This window comes from Carassius carassius, chromosome 7 (genome assembly GCF_963082965.1).
Source record: "Carassius carassius chromosome 7, fCarCar2.1, whole genome shotgun sequence".
NCBI lineage: Eukaryota > Metazoa > Chordata > Actinopteri > Cypriniformes > Cyprinidae > Carassius > Carassius carassius.
This window is the reverse complement of record NC_081761.1, coordinates 6,722,995-6,740,719: the sequence shown is the minus strand read 5'-3', so window position 1 is coordinate 6,740,719 and position 17,725 is coordinate 6,722,995. Positions and strand designations below refer to the sequence as shown.

Genomic DNA, 17,725 nt, shown 5'->3' with positions numbered 1-17,725 from the left:
TTAGATCACTAGTCCACAATCACATTAGCTTTCATAAGCTCGGCTAGCCAATCGTGGCGGTTCACCATGTTCCAGAAGTGGTTTGAAGCGGTGTTAGAGGCACCCTAAAAAGATTACAGAGCCCCAGAAGGAATTTTCTTCATCCTTCATTTTTCTGCCTTTCTGTCGTTCTTTTTGATCTGTTTACCATTTCCTTCACCCTCTCTTCTGCAGGGCTTTATTGTCTGACTGTACAGAATCACTCTCTGTCCGACTCAAAGATTATATCCAATGAAATGACGTTAGAGGTTTCTAAAGGAATCTGTACCACATCCGTAATGTGATCGTATATCTTTCAAAACAGCTGAAAGTTTACATCGATGTATTTCTCATGATCTTCGAAATGTCAAGGATAGAAATAGTTTTTTTGGTATTCGAGTCAGCCCCTGCTTGTTGGATATTTTGTAGATCAGCAACAAAACCATCTTTCCATTGGCTGTTTAAAAATATATATATACATATTAAACTGTTTTCAACATTGATGTTAAATATTTTTTTCTTGAGCAGCAAATCAGCATATTAGTATTAATTTCTGAAGGACCACGTGACACTGAAGAGGAGTAATGAAGCTGAAAAAATCAGCTTTGTATCGCAGGATTAAATTACAATTTAAAATATATTCTAATAGAAAACCATTCTTTTAAATTGTAAGAATATTTCACAATATTACGGTTTTGTATATATATAAAATTAAGAGCCATTCAAAAGAAAAAAAATACTATATACACACAAACATTATTTTAGATGGATGAATGAAGAGATGGATCTGTACATTTCTCTTGTAATGCCAGTGGATATTCAGTATTTCAAATGCATTACAGAAGTGAAAGTGCGCTGACCTTCAAGACCCCTTTTTTTTTCTTTTCTTTTTTTGATCACTCTATAACACAAACGCAAGTATGGCATTTTTATGATAACAATATAGTATGATTGATTTTGTCCACACATATGAATGGATCCAGAGAGTGAATGAATACTACTGTGAGTGAAAATGAGCCATTACACTGCAAATCTCTATTATTCCAGCTCATTCTTGAAATCTTTTGTTCAGCGCTCACTGTTCATTTCTCTTTTCCCCTCAGGTCTACTGTCATTTATTAATGGACAGACTGTCTTGTGTGAGGATTTTATGCCGGGAATAGTTTAGGAAGCTTAAAGGAATCAGTTGTAGGCATTTGATGCAGATTAAAATAATGAAATGAAAGACTTTTGCAGCGATTAGTGAGGATATTCTTACAAAGGAATGAAATGCTTAATTTTAGCAATTAGGTATGAGAGGTGTGCTATATTTTGAATATGTGTGATATGTGAATATAGTGATGACTAGACATTGTTGTTTGGCATGTGTTCGCGAAACAGTGTTTCTGTGGGTCTTGAAAAGGTTTTAAAAGTTATTATTATAATTCATCCTTCCACAAATTAAAGGGTTAGTTCACCCAAAAAGGAAAATTATGTCATTAATGACACCCTCATGTCGTTCCAAACCAGTGAGATCTCCATTTATCTTTGGAACACAGTTTAAGATATTTTAGATTTAGTCCGAGAGCTCTCAGTCCCTCCATTGAAACTGTGTGTACGGTATACTGTCCATGTCCAGAAAGGTAAGAAAAACATCATCAAAATAGAATATTTTGAAGCATCGAAAATATATTTTGTTCCAAAAATAGCAAAAACTACGACTTTGTTCAGCTTTGTCTTCTCTTCCGGCTCTGTTGTGGGCGAGTTCACTGCAGTTTAGTGATATCCGGTTCACGAACGAATCATTCGATGTAACCGGATCTTCTTGAACCAGTTCACCAAATCGAACTGAATCGTTTAGCGTCTCCAATAAGCATTAATCCACAAATGACTTAAGCTGTTAACTTTTTTTAATGTGGCTGACACTCCCTCTGAGTTAAAACAAACCAATATCCAGGAGTAATTAATTTACTCAAACAGTACACTGACTGAACTGCTGTGAAGAGAACTGAAGATGAACACCGAGCCGAGCCAGATAACGAACGAAAGATTGACTCGTTCTCGAGTCAAGATCCGGTTGCATCGGTTTTCGGATCACCAGTAGTAATGGGAAGTTCGGTTCTTTTCCACGAACCGGTTCTTTCGAACAGTTTGATTCAATAAACCGGTTGAAGAAAACTGTTCACTGGTTCTTTTGCGCTCAACATAATGGCGTCATTGGTGATGATTGCCCTTGATTCAAGCCTTTGGTTTACCCGCGCTCATAACACTAGCACAGAATCAGTTCAGAATCAATCGCCAAAAGAATCAGTTCGGTTCAGACGCTTTGTGTGTCATTCTGCTTCACGTTGAATCACACATGCGCAGTATCATCAGCTCCTCGGTTCTCGAATCGGACGCGTCCGACAGAAACTGTTCTTGACCAGAGAACTAATCAATCGTTCGTTCATTATCTAGCTCGGCTCGGTGTTCATCTTCAGTTCTCTCTTCACAGCAGTTCAGTCAGTGTACTGTTTGAGTACATGAATTACTCCGGGATATTGGTTTGTTTTAACTCCGAGGGAGTGTCAGCCACATTAAAAAAAGTTTACAGCTTAAGTCATTTGTGGATTAATGCTTATTGAAGACGCGAAACGTTTCAAACGATTCAGTTCGATTCAGTGAAGTGGTTCAAGAAGATCCGGTTACATCGAGTGATTCGTTCGCGAACCGGATTTCACTACACTGCAGTGAACTCGCTCACAACAGACCCGGAAGAGAAGACAATGCTGAATAAAGTCGTAGTTTTTGCTATTTTTGGACCAAAATGTATTTTCGATGCTTCAACAAATTCTAACTGACCCTCTGATGTCACATGGACTACTTTGATGATGTTTTTCTTACCTTTCTGGACATGGACAGTAGACCGTACACACAGTTTCAATGGAGGGACTGAGAGCTCTCGGACTAAATCTAAAATATCTTAAACTGTGTTCTGAAGATGAAACGGAGGTCTTACGGGTTTGGAACAACATGAGTGTGAGTTATTAATGACATAATTTTCCTTTTTGGGTGAACTAACCCTTGTAAAAAGGTTGTAAAAAGATCAAAGTTGAATGTATTAAACTGAATGTTGAATTTCTTTGCATGCACTCAGTATATTTTGTTTTCCAATACAATTATCTAAACATACAAAAATCTGGATGTTTATTTGAAATAAAAATGTAACATTAAGAAAGATGAGGTGAGTTTGTTTAAAAGAACAACAAATATCTGACAGTTGTATTTTTCTGATTTCACTGGCAGATGTGTTCTAGTTTCGATCATAAATGCTTCACTTTGTTCAGTTTCACTAAAAATAAGACTTCATATATAAATTTGCATTTCATAACTTTTTTTTTTTGCAGTGTGATTTTAAGGTACAGTTAAAGCTATTTACATATGCTAATGTTTGGGGGAACAGAGCTATTCAAGCCTTAAGCTATTTTTTTCTGTTTATATTTACATATAAAGTTAATTAAAAATGAATAGAGATCGGTTTTAAGTATTTTCAAACTTTGAAGTCTTGCTAATACAAATCATTGACTGTTTCCTATAGAGATTTATGTTAAGAGAATATATTTTATCCCTTTAATTTATTACTCACATTTTGTACTTGTCCTAAAAAGTCTTTAAAAAGTCTTAAATGTACCTTCATAAAACCTGCAGAAACCCTGCAATACTTGCTTTTATATAACAGCTAATGCTTAAACTTGTTAATACGTAAATACTCATGACTAAACTATGACTAGATTATGCTAATTTTGCAAACATAATAGCTTTAGTCTGAGCTGCAGTGCATCAATATGCAGGTCCTAAGCTTGTATAAACTAATATTGCCATCTTCAGCTCACTATCTCAGCTACAAATGAACTTGATCGTCACAGTGTCAGTCTCACACTGCGTGTTGGCTCTTAATAAGTTTGTCAGATTGATTGGCCGAGAAGTGAGCTCAGATGGTGTTGAAGGGTCCGTATTAAGAGCTGATATAAACATTGTAAATGGATGACGCTTCGGCTGCAGACACTTAGAGTCAAGACTATAGCTTTTTTCAGTTACAGTACATTTAGGATGAATAATATATATCCAGAGATTAGCCATTTCTGCATTTGCATAAATTCCAAATCAGGGACATGCGCTTTCATTTCTGACGTTCAGTAATAATGCCTTCAGCCTGTAGTCAATCAAACTGGGCATATGCAGGGCTCTTATAATAAAATATGCATTTAAATGCTTATGTAATGTGTAAAATATACATCAAAATACAATAAAAATGTCGTTTTAACAGCTCCAACACTTAAGGTGAACACAAAAAGCTATTTACAAAGAAAGAAAAAACAAATTATTTTGCAATATCACACAGAGAACACTAAAATGCATGGCAGCATTTCAAAAAACGTATATTTTATTCTAGTTTGTTTCAGAGTGATACTTTTTAAAGGGAGTGTGTTTAGGGAAATCAGTGTTTTGTAAGGTGTGTGTGTGTGTCTGTGTGTGTGTGTGTGTTAGTAAAAGAGGGCATTAAGAATGATTGGTGACTGTCCTTTAGCATGCAGCACTGTACTGTATGTCCTCTTTTGGGGACGGATCAGGGCTGCTGTTGCCATAGTGATTGTGGGTCACTTACCGATTTTGAAATGCATTGAGAGACCAGCAGCCACTTTGATGCATCACAGTTTTCAAAATGTCTTGTAATAATTGACATTGGGGGTTTTAAAATAAAAGTTTTATGAATATTCCATTTTTGGATAATTACGTAATTTGCATATAAGCTACCATGGCAACAGCTGGGACACTTTAAGACATGCTTGTGTTGTACTGTATGTGCTAGAGAAGCTCTCTATTCTAGAACAAATAAGCTTTAGTGTATTATTAAAGGCTCCTCTTACTCAACCCAGTAAATTCATACATAAAATGTAGCCTGTACTGACCTGAAATACTTGATTCTTATCAGTCTCTGAAATACATCCTTATTACCGTACTGACCATTGTCTGGTATTGGTACAGTGGCTTTCAAAAGTATTAATTTGTTCCATGTTTTGTTATGCTGCTTCCTTTATGTGAAAGAGATAATGCCCTATAAGGCTTCCTCTTCGCTAATGAAAGCAGCAACAGTTGAATGCATGAAGTGTCCAACATTTCTACACTTCATTTTTTCGGTTTTTAAGTGCATCATCCGGGTATTTAAAGTGCACTTTTTTCTTTACAGAATTACTCGCACTACTTGCACTTCATACTAAGAAACACGATTAGGGACGCACCTTATGATTAATTCTACATCGCTTTCTGTTTAGACCCGCTCACCGATTCACACGAGTAGTAAGGTATCCCACATAAAGGACCAACTTTATTTTTAAGTTCCAGAACGTGTTAATAAGATCTTGGTCCTTTGTTAACTTCATTTTACTGTGCATTTGTTTACAAACAAGGCACAATTCGATGCAGGATTTTCAGAAAAATTTAAGACAATGCTGTGCTGACTATATTGGATCTGATGTCGCACCCACAGTAGTGCAATTGTTTTTATTATGTGGTCACTATTGCTGGTCTGTTATTACAAATAGTTTGATATGTACTGAGTATTTATGCGTTTAACCCAAATCACTGCAGCGTCCATCTGCATGGGTCAAAACAGGACAGAAAATAGTCTATTATGTAAAAATCTTGATAACATTACAAGTGGACATCAGATAAATACAAAATCATGACCCCTTTAACTCAGTAATTGCTTAAAGCAATTTACAGCCTCAAGTCTTGTTGGGTATGATGTAACAAGCTTTGCACATCTGCATTTGGCAGTTAGCTTTGTCAGCTTGGATGGGGGCTGATAGACATTTTCAGGTTTTTCCACAACTGTTTCAGAATCAGAAAGAGCTTTATTGCCAAGTGTGTTTACACACAAAAGGAATTCATCTTGGAAGGTGAACCTTCTGCCCAGTCTGAGGTTCTGAATGCTCTGGACTAGGTTTTCATTATGGCTGTTTTTGTGTTTTGCTGCATTGAGCTTTTCTTCCCCAGTAACCTGCTGCTGAAAACTCGAGTGACCATAAGCAACTTGATCACCACTATATAACCAAGGCCCAGCGCTATGACCAGTCCGTAGCTGCATTTCCCAAAAGCATCGTAAGCCTTAGTTGATCATAGTTGCATTGGTAACAATGGTTCTATGATCAACTTGAGCTTACAATGCTTTTGGGAAGCGCAGCCCTGGCTGTTGCACACTTCTTCCATTATAGCTTCATGCTTCAGTGAACCCTTCAATGCAGCAGATTTTTTCTGAACTCTTCCCCAGATCTGTGGCGTGACACTATCCTGTCTCTGAGCTCTACAAGCTTGGTTTTTGCTCTGATATTTGCTCTGATAGTTGCAAGCCACTACACTACGGCACAAGCATGATCGGTGCTGTTTACAAGCCATTGTGTGATGGTATGTATGAAGTGTTCATTTAAACCTTCGACCATTCACTTTATGTAAATATCCGTGATCCTCATATGATCCTATTGGTGAGGATTGCATTGGTGAGTATTGAATTGTTGAGTAATGCACCCGTTTGAGGTTTCTGACTGAATAGAAATCACTACAGTGGATTATTCCCCTCTGTGTGCCTTCTGATGTGACCTAAAATATTTCATCCACGTTATACTGACCTTGAGGAGCATTAGAGGCATGACCGTTCCTACATTCCTGCCTAGCTCACCAAAGAGGGATAATAATGAGGTAATCAGACCATCTATTTATGTACAGAATCGGTCACACATCAATTATAAGGGGTGCATGGCCCATTTACTGTAATGTCACACTTGCTTTAAGTTGGCTAGTATTTCCCAGCCTCAGTATTCACTGTAGCAGTATGTTCAAAAAATCTTTTCTGATTTTTTATTTTTTATTACTATAAATTTATTTTGTATTTTTGTACATTATTATACCGCTTAGTATAGTGCCATTTATAATTAAATAAAGGAGCAGTATGATAATACAACTTTTCTCAATAGAAATGTGTCTTTTCTGTTGCTCAGACAGTAAAGTATGCAGCTGGCAATGCTGAGGTCATGGGTTTGATTTCCAGGAAATGAAAGAACTGAAGATCCTTGAATGCAAATGTCAGCAAAATGCACAATGTAAGGTAAAAAGCTTCTTAAAGTCAACATGAATTTGCATTCTGCAACATACTGTGTTTATAGAATTTGACTAATTTCTATATTTCCTGACATTGTATATATGTATTATATTTCCTATATTTCCTGTAATATATGCGTATATATACAGTATATGTGTGTGTGTGTGTGTGTGTGTGTGTATATACTGTATGTGTATGTTTACATTTAGAAATGAAATGTTTTTTTGTTTTTGTTTTTTTCACAATTTTGACTTATCTCTGAATTCTAGGTCTACATCTAAGAATTCTGACCATGGTATAAAAAATATACCTAAATTATATTTTAAAATATAAAAAAAATACTTTTTTAGAAGTTGTGAATTTATATCTCACAGTTTTGAGTTAACATCTTGCAAGTCTGACTTTTTTTCCCCTCATAATTACAAGAAAAAAGTCAGAATTGTGAGCAATTGCCATTTTTAGTTTTTATTCTGTGGCGGAAACAAGCTTCCATAGAAATGGCATTCATTTTTATTTAATTTTTGACTTGTCAGAGGTCACCAGGCAGTATCTGGTTTGTGCTGGTTCATGGCATTCTATCAGTTCTAGAACGCTCTACAAGAACTGCCGATCGGGATGTTTTTGCATTTCCAAAAAACATCATTAGCTAACTATGATGGTAAGTTCTATTGAACTCCATTGGTAACAATGGAACTTGTGACCATAGGCTACTATAGTTGCTTATGGGAAACGCAACCCAGATTAACAAGCTGATATCCAAAACTGACCAGTTTTAACAAACTCTCAAAGGATTATTTTATTCCAGTTTTCCTGCCTTCTTCCTTCACCTGCTTATTGCTTGCACACATGCATTCCATAGTTTGGCATGAGATCATGACACTGATCAACCTTTAGCAAATTAAAACCTAGCTAATTAGCCAGAATATCACTCTAGCTGCCACATGTGTGAGTGTGTGTGCATCTGAGAAAGAAAGATTGACCGTATTTACATCAGTGTAATTCAGTTGTAATTCAGGCAGACACGTCGCCCCTCCTGCCTCGCTGACAAGAGTCCGTCTGCTAGACTTCATCATGAAGTCATCTCAGATAACCTTTAGATACACCCTCATTAGCTCAGTGACACTTACAGCTGTGGAAATGAAATTTCCAAATGGAGAAATGCTGTAGAGCCAGCCAATATATTATTAAATGTAAGACTGAATTAAGGAATTCATATTTTATAACATCCTGTAATTGGCCCCGTGGTTCGCCCCACTTTACTGTTTCCTACAAATACAAAAATTAAGAAGATCCCAGAGTAGTTAACATATTTTTATTTCTATTACTTATTTGACTATTAAGATTACATTTTACCTGCTAAACCTCAAATTCATACATTTAGCAGAAGCAACATCATTCAAGGTAAACATTTTATCAGTTGATGTGTTCTAGAATATTTGAATAATGTGCATTCATCGGTTATGTTGGATATATATATGGAACACTGCACAAATTGGTATAAATATTTTAAGATTTTAAGATAGGACATGTGTACTGTAATGGCAAAAAATGTGCTAACACCAAACTGGTTGTTGAAATGTTAAAACTGAAATAATAAAATGGCATAATACAATTAATCGCTAAACTACAACAATACTCTCTAGTAGAGAGTCTGAGGTTATGTTTCCCACACAGATTAAGCAAACAAAATCTTTCCTTGGGGCTCTCGTGGTTTTAGTGAAAGAACAGGCTAATGGTGAGCACAGGCATTCAAAGAGTGTAATTAGGTGGTGATTACCGGATTGAATCTCATTGAAACCCCATGATGTGAACTCCTACTGAAGCCAGTAACGAGTGGCAAAAGGTCACTGTCTCTCACAGCATATACTTAAAAAGACATCTTTGTCAGTCCTGACTGGAGGCTTTGTGTACGAATATATAGGGATGTACATTTGCTCTCAACAGCCTGATGAACAGTGTTTAATATTGAGATAATAGAGGATCAAATTTACACCAAGCAAGTTTACACCAAAAAATTATATATATATATATATTATTCTCACCAGATATGATAATTAAAACATTAGATATACTCTCACATCTGTTGAATAAAGAAGTTCAAAGTTAAAACTGATGCTGCTTTTACACTGAAATGTGACTGTGTAAGTGATAGTGACTCCAAGGTCACTGTTCTGTATCTTTTGTTTAGAAACGTGAATAAGAACAATTGAAAATAAATTGATGTGTTCAGATCACCTGAACTTAAATGAATTTCACAGGGTATTTGGTCAAATAAGATTCCAAGGTGATATACTGTATATAGGAAGTGTGTACACTCAGTTTGAAGGGCACTATATATGGAACAAATACATCATTTTATCACTTTACAGATAGTAGATCAGACAAAATACCCGTTGGTGAATAAAACATATCTATTTTTCAGAACTATGGGGTCAGTAAGATTAAAAAAATGAAATGAATACATATATTTTAAAATTATAAAATGTGACAAAGACTTTTAATATGTTCTAAAGTGCTGTTACTGTATGTTTAAAACTCTATTTATCAAAAAATCCTGCAAAAAGAGATCAATTTTCAAATAATATTAAGCAGCACAGCTGTTTTTAAAACTGATTATGGTAAATATTTTTTGAGTATCAAATATGCATAGAATCATCTAGACTGAAGCAATTGCTGCTGACAATTCAGCTTAATAAACGGCATTTTAAAATACAGAAATAAAGTTATTTTAAATTATAATATTTCATAGTATTACTGTTTGTACAGTATTTTTATCAAATAAATGCAGCCCTGGTGAGCATACTTTCTAAAATACTTAAACTTACCAACCTAAAATCTTTAACAGCACCATTTATTTATATTTATTATATTCATTTATATTTTAAAACAAGTATTTCATCATACTTAAAACCTCTGTGACTGATGACATTGCAGAGCATTGACTGAACTGAACACATGCAGACATCACTAGCTGACCATGTAAGAAGTATAACATTAGGGACCCTGTTAATCAGGATACAGCTAAGTACAAAAAGATTTATGTTGTTTAAATAAAACATCATAATTTGCATAGTGCACTTTGTTGCTATCTTTTGTAAACCCAATTTTCTGTTGGGTGAAAAAGCAACAACATGAATTAATACTGTGTGTCTCAATCTGCTCCCTAGTTCAGTAGTCACTACCGAAAGAGTCAGACATTACTACAGACAGTCTTGTTATTAAAACCAGCATCCCAGTGTTTTAAAGAAATTAGTGACTATTGCTAGTCTTTGAATTGGTGTTCACAATATATTGACTTACAACATAGGGAATGGAATGAGACACAGCACAAGTTGTTGTTTTTTAACAATGCATGCTTTAAAGTAAAAGAACACTCATGGAATACAGGTGCTATGCTTTTCACACATGACATTGTCATAGGTTTGTTGAAAATGCTTCATCACTCCATCAAAGCTGTGATGGAGGAGGCCAGTGCAGGGTTGTCATGACCTCTTCTGAGTGACAGGGGCAGTCGGTCAGCCAGCAGAGTGCTTGATAGAGTAGTGAGGCCACATACCTTCCCGTCATCTCCATCAGGAGCTGCTAACAATTTTAGATTGAGTGCATACAGGTGCCTCGTTAAGAGAATTCATGCTTTTTGGAGAGATGTGTTTTACATCCTTTTCAATCCAGTGTTACTTTTAGGCACTTTTACATTTGTCTTCTTTCAAAGAAAAACTATAGAAAAGGTTTTTAACAACCACATTAAAAAGTTGATGTTTTTTGAGTCTCACTGGACTGTGAAATATCAGTTTATCACATGTAATCAAGTGTAAATCACCCAAATAACATTAATCCCATGTTATGGATTTCTTGCATACATTTCTAAATGTTCTCTGAATGTTCAAATGTTTTCTTTTTAAAAAACTTGTTTTAATTCCATTTCATCATTTTGACAACATTCTCTGAAGTAGTGACATTTTAAAAACTGTTAGACTAATGTACAACTAAAATGTTTCAGAAAATGTGTTCTATGATGAACTATGTATAAATGATGTGTTTTTGTTATCGTTTTATGACCTTGATTAAATTCAAAATAACTACAAATGATCAATATAAAGTATTAACATCTCTTCATAACTTTGAGAGAATCTTGTGAACCAAACATCTGAGAACTTAACCCGCTGGCTAGATTTGCCAATTTTTCCTTAGTGTAGAAACATTTTGTCAGCAAAAAACTATATATATATACATATATATATATATATATATATATATATATAGAATGAGCTGACCTTTCTTATCATAGCAACTTTTATGATAAGATTGTTATTAAACATCAGGAGTGCAACTTTATTGACATTATGAGTGGTAAGTTTACAGTATATAAAGTCTGTAGAGTAGTTTTGGTTCTGCAGTATTGTTTTAAGAGTTATGCACATCAAAACAATGTGCAGTAAGACCCAGAAGCTGAGACCAAATGCTTCTATTTGTATCTGTTCAATTCACTTGTTTGATATTATCACCATAAATTGAGCGAAAAGTAATAAAAAAAAAATGCACCACAAGTTTAAAAACTGATGATCAGGTACTTAAGCATGATTAGAGAAGGTTCCATCTCTGATGGATGAACATCATACATTCAACAACAAGGAGTCCACAGTCATTAAATTTCTTATTGATAGTGTAGAATCTGAAATGTTTCGTCGTAATGTGTCGTAATGTTTCTACAGTTTTTGATTTCCAGGGTTTTAAATCCGAGACTTTTAGTACACACTTTTGAACCCCATTGTTTATACTGTTTGTTACATACCTTATTGACATCAGCTCATTTCTTCTGGCATGCTTTAATTCTCTAAGGTCCAGTAGGTTTCTTATAGGACATGCAATTATATTTCAGCCCACCTCAACGTGTTTGTGCTGTTCTCACAAAAACACATCAGGGACTTACCTTAAGCTCCACAGCTGAACACGGCTTGAGGCACAATGTCTTTGAGAAAAAAGTATTTATTCTTTAAGAAATAAAACCATTTTTATTGTGCTCTTTGACATTTCCACCAGACATGAAAGCCCTTAGATCCATTCTTTCCCTCTTACAAGCAGCCCATACACGTGGCTGTTTTCGGGATGCACTACATTTACCAAGTAATTTTCTTTCAGCTTACTTTCAGTGTCCATGGAAAATCTGGAGTGCTACAGTTTGCAGTATAAGAGATGACAATCAACTCAACAGACCCGTTAATGAGATACAGTGCATGTAAGTTGAACCTTAAAAAAGTATGGATTTGCACTAGGGACATGTTTTTTTTTTTAAGAGTATAATCATCAAATATTTCAGATTTATTTACTCATAAATTAAGGAAAAGATGTGAGAAATCTTCTGGTGCTTTAAAGAAGACCCCCATTTCATTAATTATACAGACATTTGGATTAAATAATGATTTTGTCCCTATTATCATGCATTAGTCCTTTCTGGTAGGTGTTCATTTAGCTCAGAAATGACCTAGAATCACCTAAATGTTTTAAACTTAATTATGTAACAAAACAAGCTATCTTCGTTAGGTACAAAATGACATTGAATGTTCAGGACCAGGCTGCCACAGAGAAACAATCTCCTATTCTCCTAACAATATCCTACAGTAAGCAATAAATCAGTTCAACAATCAGTTTGATTACGCCATTTTCATTCATAAAATCAGTTGGTGAAATGAAATTTCCTCCCTAAATTGCACACAACCTGACAAAATTACAAACAATCTACCCGTGTTTAGAGACGGTGGATATGACGGTTTAAAAACAACACTATGTGCACTCTAGGGCTTAATGTTTGGTTGACAACTTTGCTGTCAGACAGTTGACATGCACTTTGATTCAGATATAATTTAAATGTCGTGTTATTTCACTCAATGAAGCAGGGTAATTGTAATGTGTGTTTTCACAGTACAGGTCTTAAAACTTGTTTCCTCAAAATTTAGAGGCCAATTCCATTGTTCTAAATAGTGAAATTTAAATTGTCTATGAGCATTAATGGCGGTGAGAAAAAATTGGACGGCCTAGATCAGCTCTTTAGACCTGGCTTAAAAGCCATAGATGACATAGCTCTGTTGAATATCAGTAAAAAATAAACCCCAGTACTGATTTAGCAAGGTCTTTGGGGTTCACAGTGGTTTAAAGTAGGCATGTAGTAGTAATATCTGTGACTGAGACGGAGATATTTCTGAAGGTCTTGCAAACAAGAATTAAACTGGGTTTAAGCTGAAATAAGCCCCAAATATTGTAAAACTGCTCTCTGAGAAAAATAGTGTTCACACGCAGTACATTCATTCTCCAGTATGCAGGATTTGTGTTGAGTTTGTGGGCTCAGCTTTCTCAGTAGCACTGCTTGAAGATCTGTTAATGAAATACAATAGAAAGCCAAAAACAGTTCTACCTGCACAGCTGTGTCTGTATGTAATTACATTGCAGGTGTAACTCTTAAGGACTCGAAACATTCATTGTATGTTTGAAAATGTAAACTTTACAAAAAAGAATGGAGAACACATTAAGAGAAGCTTTTCTTCTGAAAAGTTGTTGTTTTAAAATCCAGTAGAGGTGTGCTTCTGTAGCAAACTCAGCAGTTGTCCGTTGAACAGTCGCTAAGAAGAAAAAAAAGAACGTTTTCAAAGTTGCACAGTCTGTATAAAAATGTAAGGTTAGGGAGAACAGTGTTCGGCAGACATTTTGAGTTGTATGTTTTTCCAAGTACACAACAGTCAATACTGTCACAGGACACGGCCATGCGATAACCAAAGATTAATTGTAATAATAAGAAGAATCAATCTTAACAGTAATACTACTAATCGATGATGGTCATGATGTTGAGGATGATGATAATATAATAGTAGTTTATTATTTCCAATATATAAAAATCAAATGTTGAGTTGAGGTTAATACTGTTAAAAGTTTTCTATTCTTACCACTTGGCACGTACACTCACTGCAAGATCTACAGTATGTCGTATTTTGTTTTCATTCTCAAACAGAATGATTGAAAAGAGCTAGCAATACTTCTAAGCTATTTCTCTAAAAGTGAGTGCTGACTTGTCACTTAATCATTGATACTGGCTGGTTTGGTCCAGAGACTTGTGTCGTTTTCTTTAATCGAATGAGCTATAAAAATGGCAATCATGATTTCTGCTGAGCAGAGACTCCTTTCCAGTAGTCCAGAATGTCATGTAGGTCCTCATCTTTGGCAAACTGTACTTTCCTCCTTAATGCATGACCTGCTGCAATGTACTCTTCCTCATCCCTATTGCGTTTGCGGTGGAGTTTAAAACGCTCCCACAGGTTAAGAGAAGGCCTACAGCTGTACTCAGGACTGGAGTAGCCACTCAGGTTGTGGTACTGTGGTGAGAGCTGTGAATAGGACAGCTCCCGTGGTCGGGAGCGTGTCAGCGGCTCCAGAATGGATGACTTCCGACTCCCTGACACCTCTATCGACTCCTCTATATGGTGGGGACCAGGGTAGGAGTGCCTGTGTTCGCTGTATTGTCGAATCCGCTCTGCCTCCGCCCTCAGGATCGCAGCAGCTGGAGTGACTGTTATGATTCCTGATTCATGGAGTGGAGATGCCTTTTCAATATATTTGGACTCTGATCTGTAAGCTCCTTCGGAACGGAAAGAGCGTGGACTGCGCAATGAACCGCTCGAGGATGTGCTTGCACGCTTTTGCGGGGCATCAATACTGTGGTGTCTCTGTAGAGGATGATGGTAGCCTCCTTTGTATACTGGAGACAGAAACCCAGACTTGCCCGGTGGGTGTTCTGATAGAAGGACCAACTGCGGCTCCGCTGTGGACACGGCACCAGATTTTGCAGCCTGGAATGATGTTGAATCAGATTTGAGTGCATCGATGCAGTTGTTGATGATCTGGTTTACTTTGTCCACTTCTTTTGCAATAGTGGATATCTCTGCAACGGATCCCTGGCTGGTTTCTGATGGAGGAACACTGCATTCCCTAACACTGTGCTCTGGTTGCTCTGACCTCACTTCCATGTAATTCCCTTTTGTGGTCTTTGGTGTCCCAGAGATCTCTTGCATTTTATACTGATCTGAGTCACTGGCAGTTGGCAAGTATGGCATCCTTTGTACAGTCTCACCAGCGGACAGAATTTGTTTCTGGGACAGCTGTGATATAGTCCCTTGTTCCAGTTCAGTTCCATATTTCATCTCAATCAAGTTTCTTTTCATCTTTTCCAGCTTCTTGCTCTTTGGCTCGTCTTGCTTTTTGCGCTTTCTTAAGCAATGGAACACTACACCAAGAACGATCAGCATCCCAAAGAGACAACCGAGGATGGTCATAATGTAATGTGTGGCGGTTGAAACATTTTCCACATGTTCTTGCAATGTCCTTGGTCCTGTGGAGATGGTCAGGCAGGTGTGGTTAAACCTCAATGAATTACGAATGGATGCCACACAATAAGTGTAGTTAGTGTGAGATTTAAGGTTCTGTAACTCAATGTCTTCTCTCTGGCTTTTCAGGTTTTGGATATCAGTGAAGAAGCTGTTATTATACAAGACAAGGATGTACATTTTTCTAAACGGATTTGGAATCTGAATCGAGATTGTCGCACTTGTGTGGGTAACGTCTTTTAGTTTCATTAGAGGATATAAATCTGGATCCACAAAGGTAGGGCTGATGCTTATGGTCTCCTCTGGTAATGTTCCTGAGGAACAGTCATCCATTCCGCAAGGACTTAACATTGTTGGAGTGCTCTCGTCTGAAGACCCTTGAAGATTCGGTGTCATGTTGTCATCGGTGCAGACAGAGGAGAGTGCATGGAAGGCATTCCGAAATCTCGGCATCCTGGGGTTCTGACTCAAGAGACTGTAGCCTGAAAAGCCAGGGGGCATGTCACATGCCATCCGCTCACTTGTCCGGTTTGGGAATGCAACAAGCCAGCGTAGGAATTCCAATAGCTCACATGAGCAACTGAACGGGTTTGCATAGAGCTCACATGTTGTAAGCTTTGACAGAACACGAAATGTAGCACCATCCAGAAGCTGAATCCTGTTCATGGAAAGGTCGATGTTTTCTATCGCAGGACACTCCCAGAAGGCATTGACTGAGACAGTCTCGATCTGATTAGCCTGAAGGTATAGGTACTGTAAGCGTCCCAATCCTCTCAGCATTCCCTCGGTCAAGTTCCTCAACTTGTTAAAGCCAATCTGCAACACTTGAAGATTAAATTGGGCTGAGAAAGCCCCATCTTCAATATAAGAGATGTCATTCTTTGTCAGGTTCAGGTATGTGAGATTGCCGAAGCGACTTAAGGAAGAAAAGTGGATGCTTCGAATCTTGTTCTCATTGAGTCGCAGGTCAACAATTGTGCTGTTAATATGCAATGGGATATTTTCATATGGTGGCTGGTTTTGGCTGCAGATTGCCAACCATACAAATCCCTTTTCCCCTTCAATCAACCAGCAGTCACCCTGAACAACAGGCACCCTTGTCAGTGAGAGGAACACAAGAGCCATAGCCCAGCAAAGTAAGGCACTGGTCACCATACCTCCTCCATTTCCACTGGACCCAGGTGAAATAGACATCTGTGCTTCAGCCATAGCTTCAACAGATTTTTGTTGTTGTTGTTTACACAGGTTATGATCTTTTTAGCAGTATTCCACTGGATATTCAACAAGGCTTTGATTGTAATGGGATGTAGGATCATCAGCTTGAGAAAACAGATTTTTCTCTGTTCAGCTTGGTGTCTTGTCACACTGGAAAGGAAGCTTTATTTACGACAGAGTCTTGTTTGTGTGCAATAGCTTTTCAGATAGCGTATCTAAGCATTCCCACGCATAGCCTCCCACAGGGGAGAAAGTGCTTGTGTTTTCCGAAGACATCATTTCTCATCAGATACCCGCTCATGACCAGATTTTTTATATTGCACCCTGCAGAAATAAGAAGAAAGACCATAATTATTGATATTTGAAAAATCTAGGTCAAGTTGTAACAATGCTCCCTCAGAGAGAGTAACAAAATTATATAAATGTGAATATTTTCCACAGTACATGAAATAACCCACTTACCCAAACTTAATGCCACGGCGCTTTACAATTAAATCCAAATGAACACCCACTACTTCCACTGTACCTTAATTTCCAACTATTTATGGTGGTACCCAGTGCAGAATATTGTCTAGTGGCATTTTGGAGCTATTTTTAAAAAGTACATTTTTGTTTAGCTGATGTCATGTTTTTCATGTGTATACAATAATTACGGTTGCTCACCTACCAAGAGCTAAACTTAGCACAGATCAATCATGCAGACACACTCGCACGCTCTCCAAGACCAATTAACGTCTAACAGCTTAGCTCATTCTGATAATGCAAACACACACTCTATACAGAAGAGTTTACTTTTATGTCTATCCACCTTATTAGCTTATGAGATCCTCTCCTCTTGGCTAACGAAAGGAAACCCTTAAAATAGACTGCTTTTTTAATTACAGCGTGACCTAAATCAAACAACTGCTAAAAAAAAGAATAACATACAGTAACCGAATGACGTTTTTAGATATGGAGAATATATTGCATGTGCCTCTCTTAAAAGCAAATTGGGTTTTGTTTGTACTCA

The 17,725-nt window shown here is 36.9% G+C and overlaps 2 protein-coding genes across 2 annotated transcripts in view; one reads left to right on the top strand and one right to left on the bottom strand.

Moving 5' to 3' along the window:
• Positions 1-17,725, top strand: part of LOC132143438 (lysosomal alpha-glucosidase-like) — a 128,539-nt gene that overhangs the window by 7,409 nt on the left and 103,405 nt on the right. The window lies entirely within an intron of this gene.
• On the bottom strand, positions 12,103-17,165 carry LOC132143437 (protein ELFN1-like). The gene has a single exon (XM_059553640.1). The coding sequence runs from the start codon at positions 16,708-16,710 to the stop codon at positions 14,275-14,277; it is 2,436 nt and encodes an 811-aa protein (XP_059409623.1). The 5' UTR covers positions 16,711-17,165; the 3' UTR covers positions 12,103-14,274.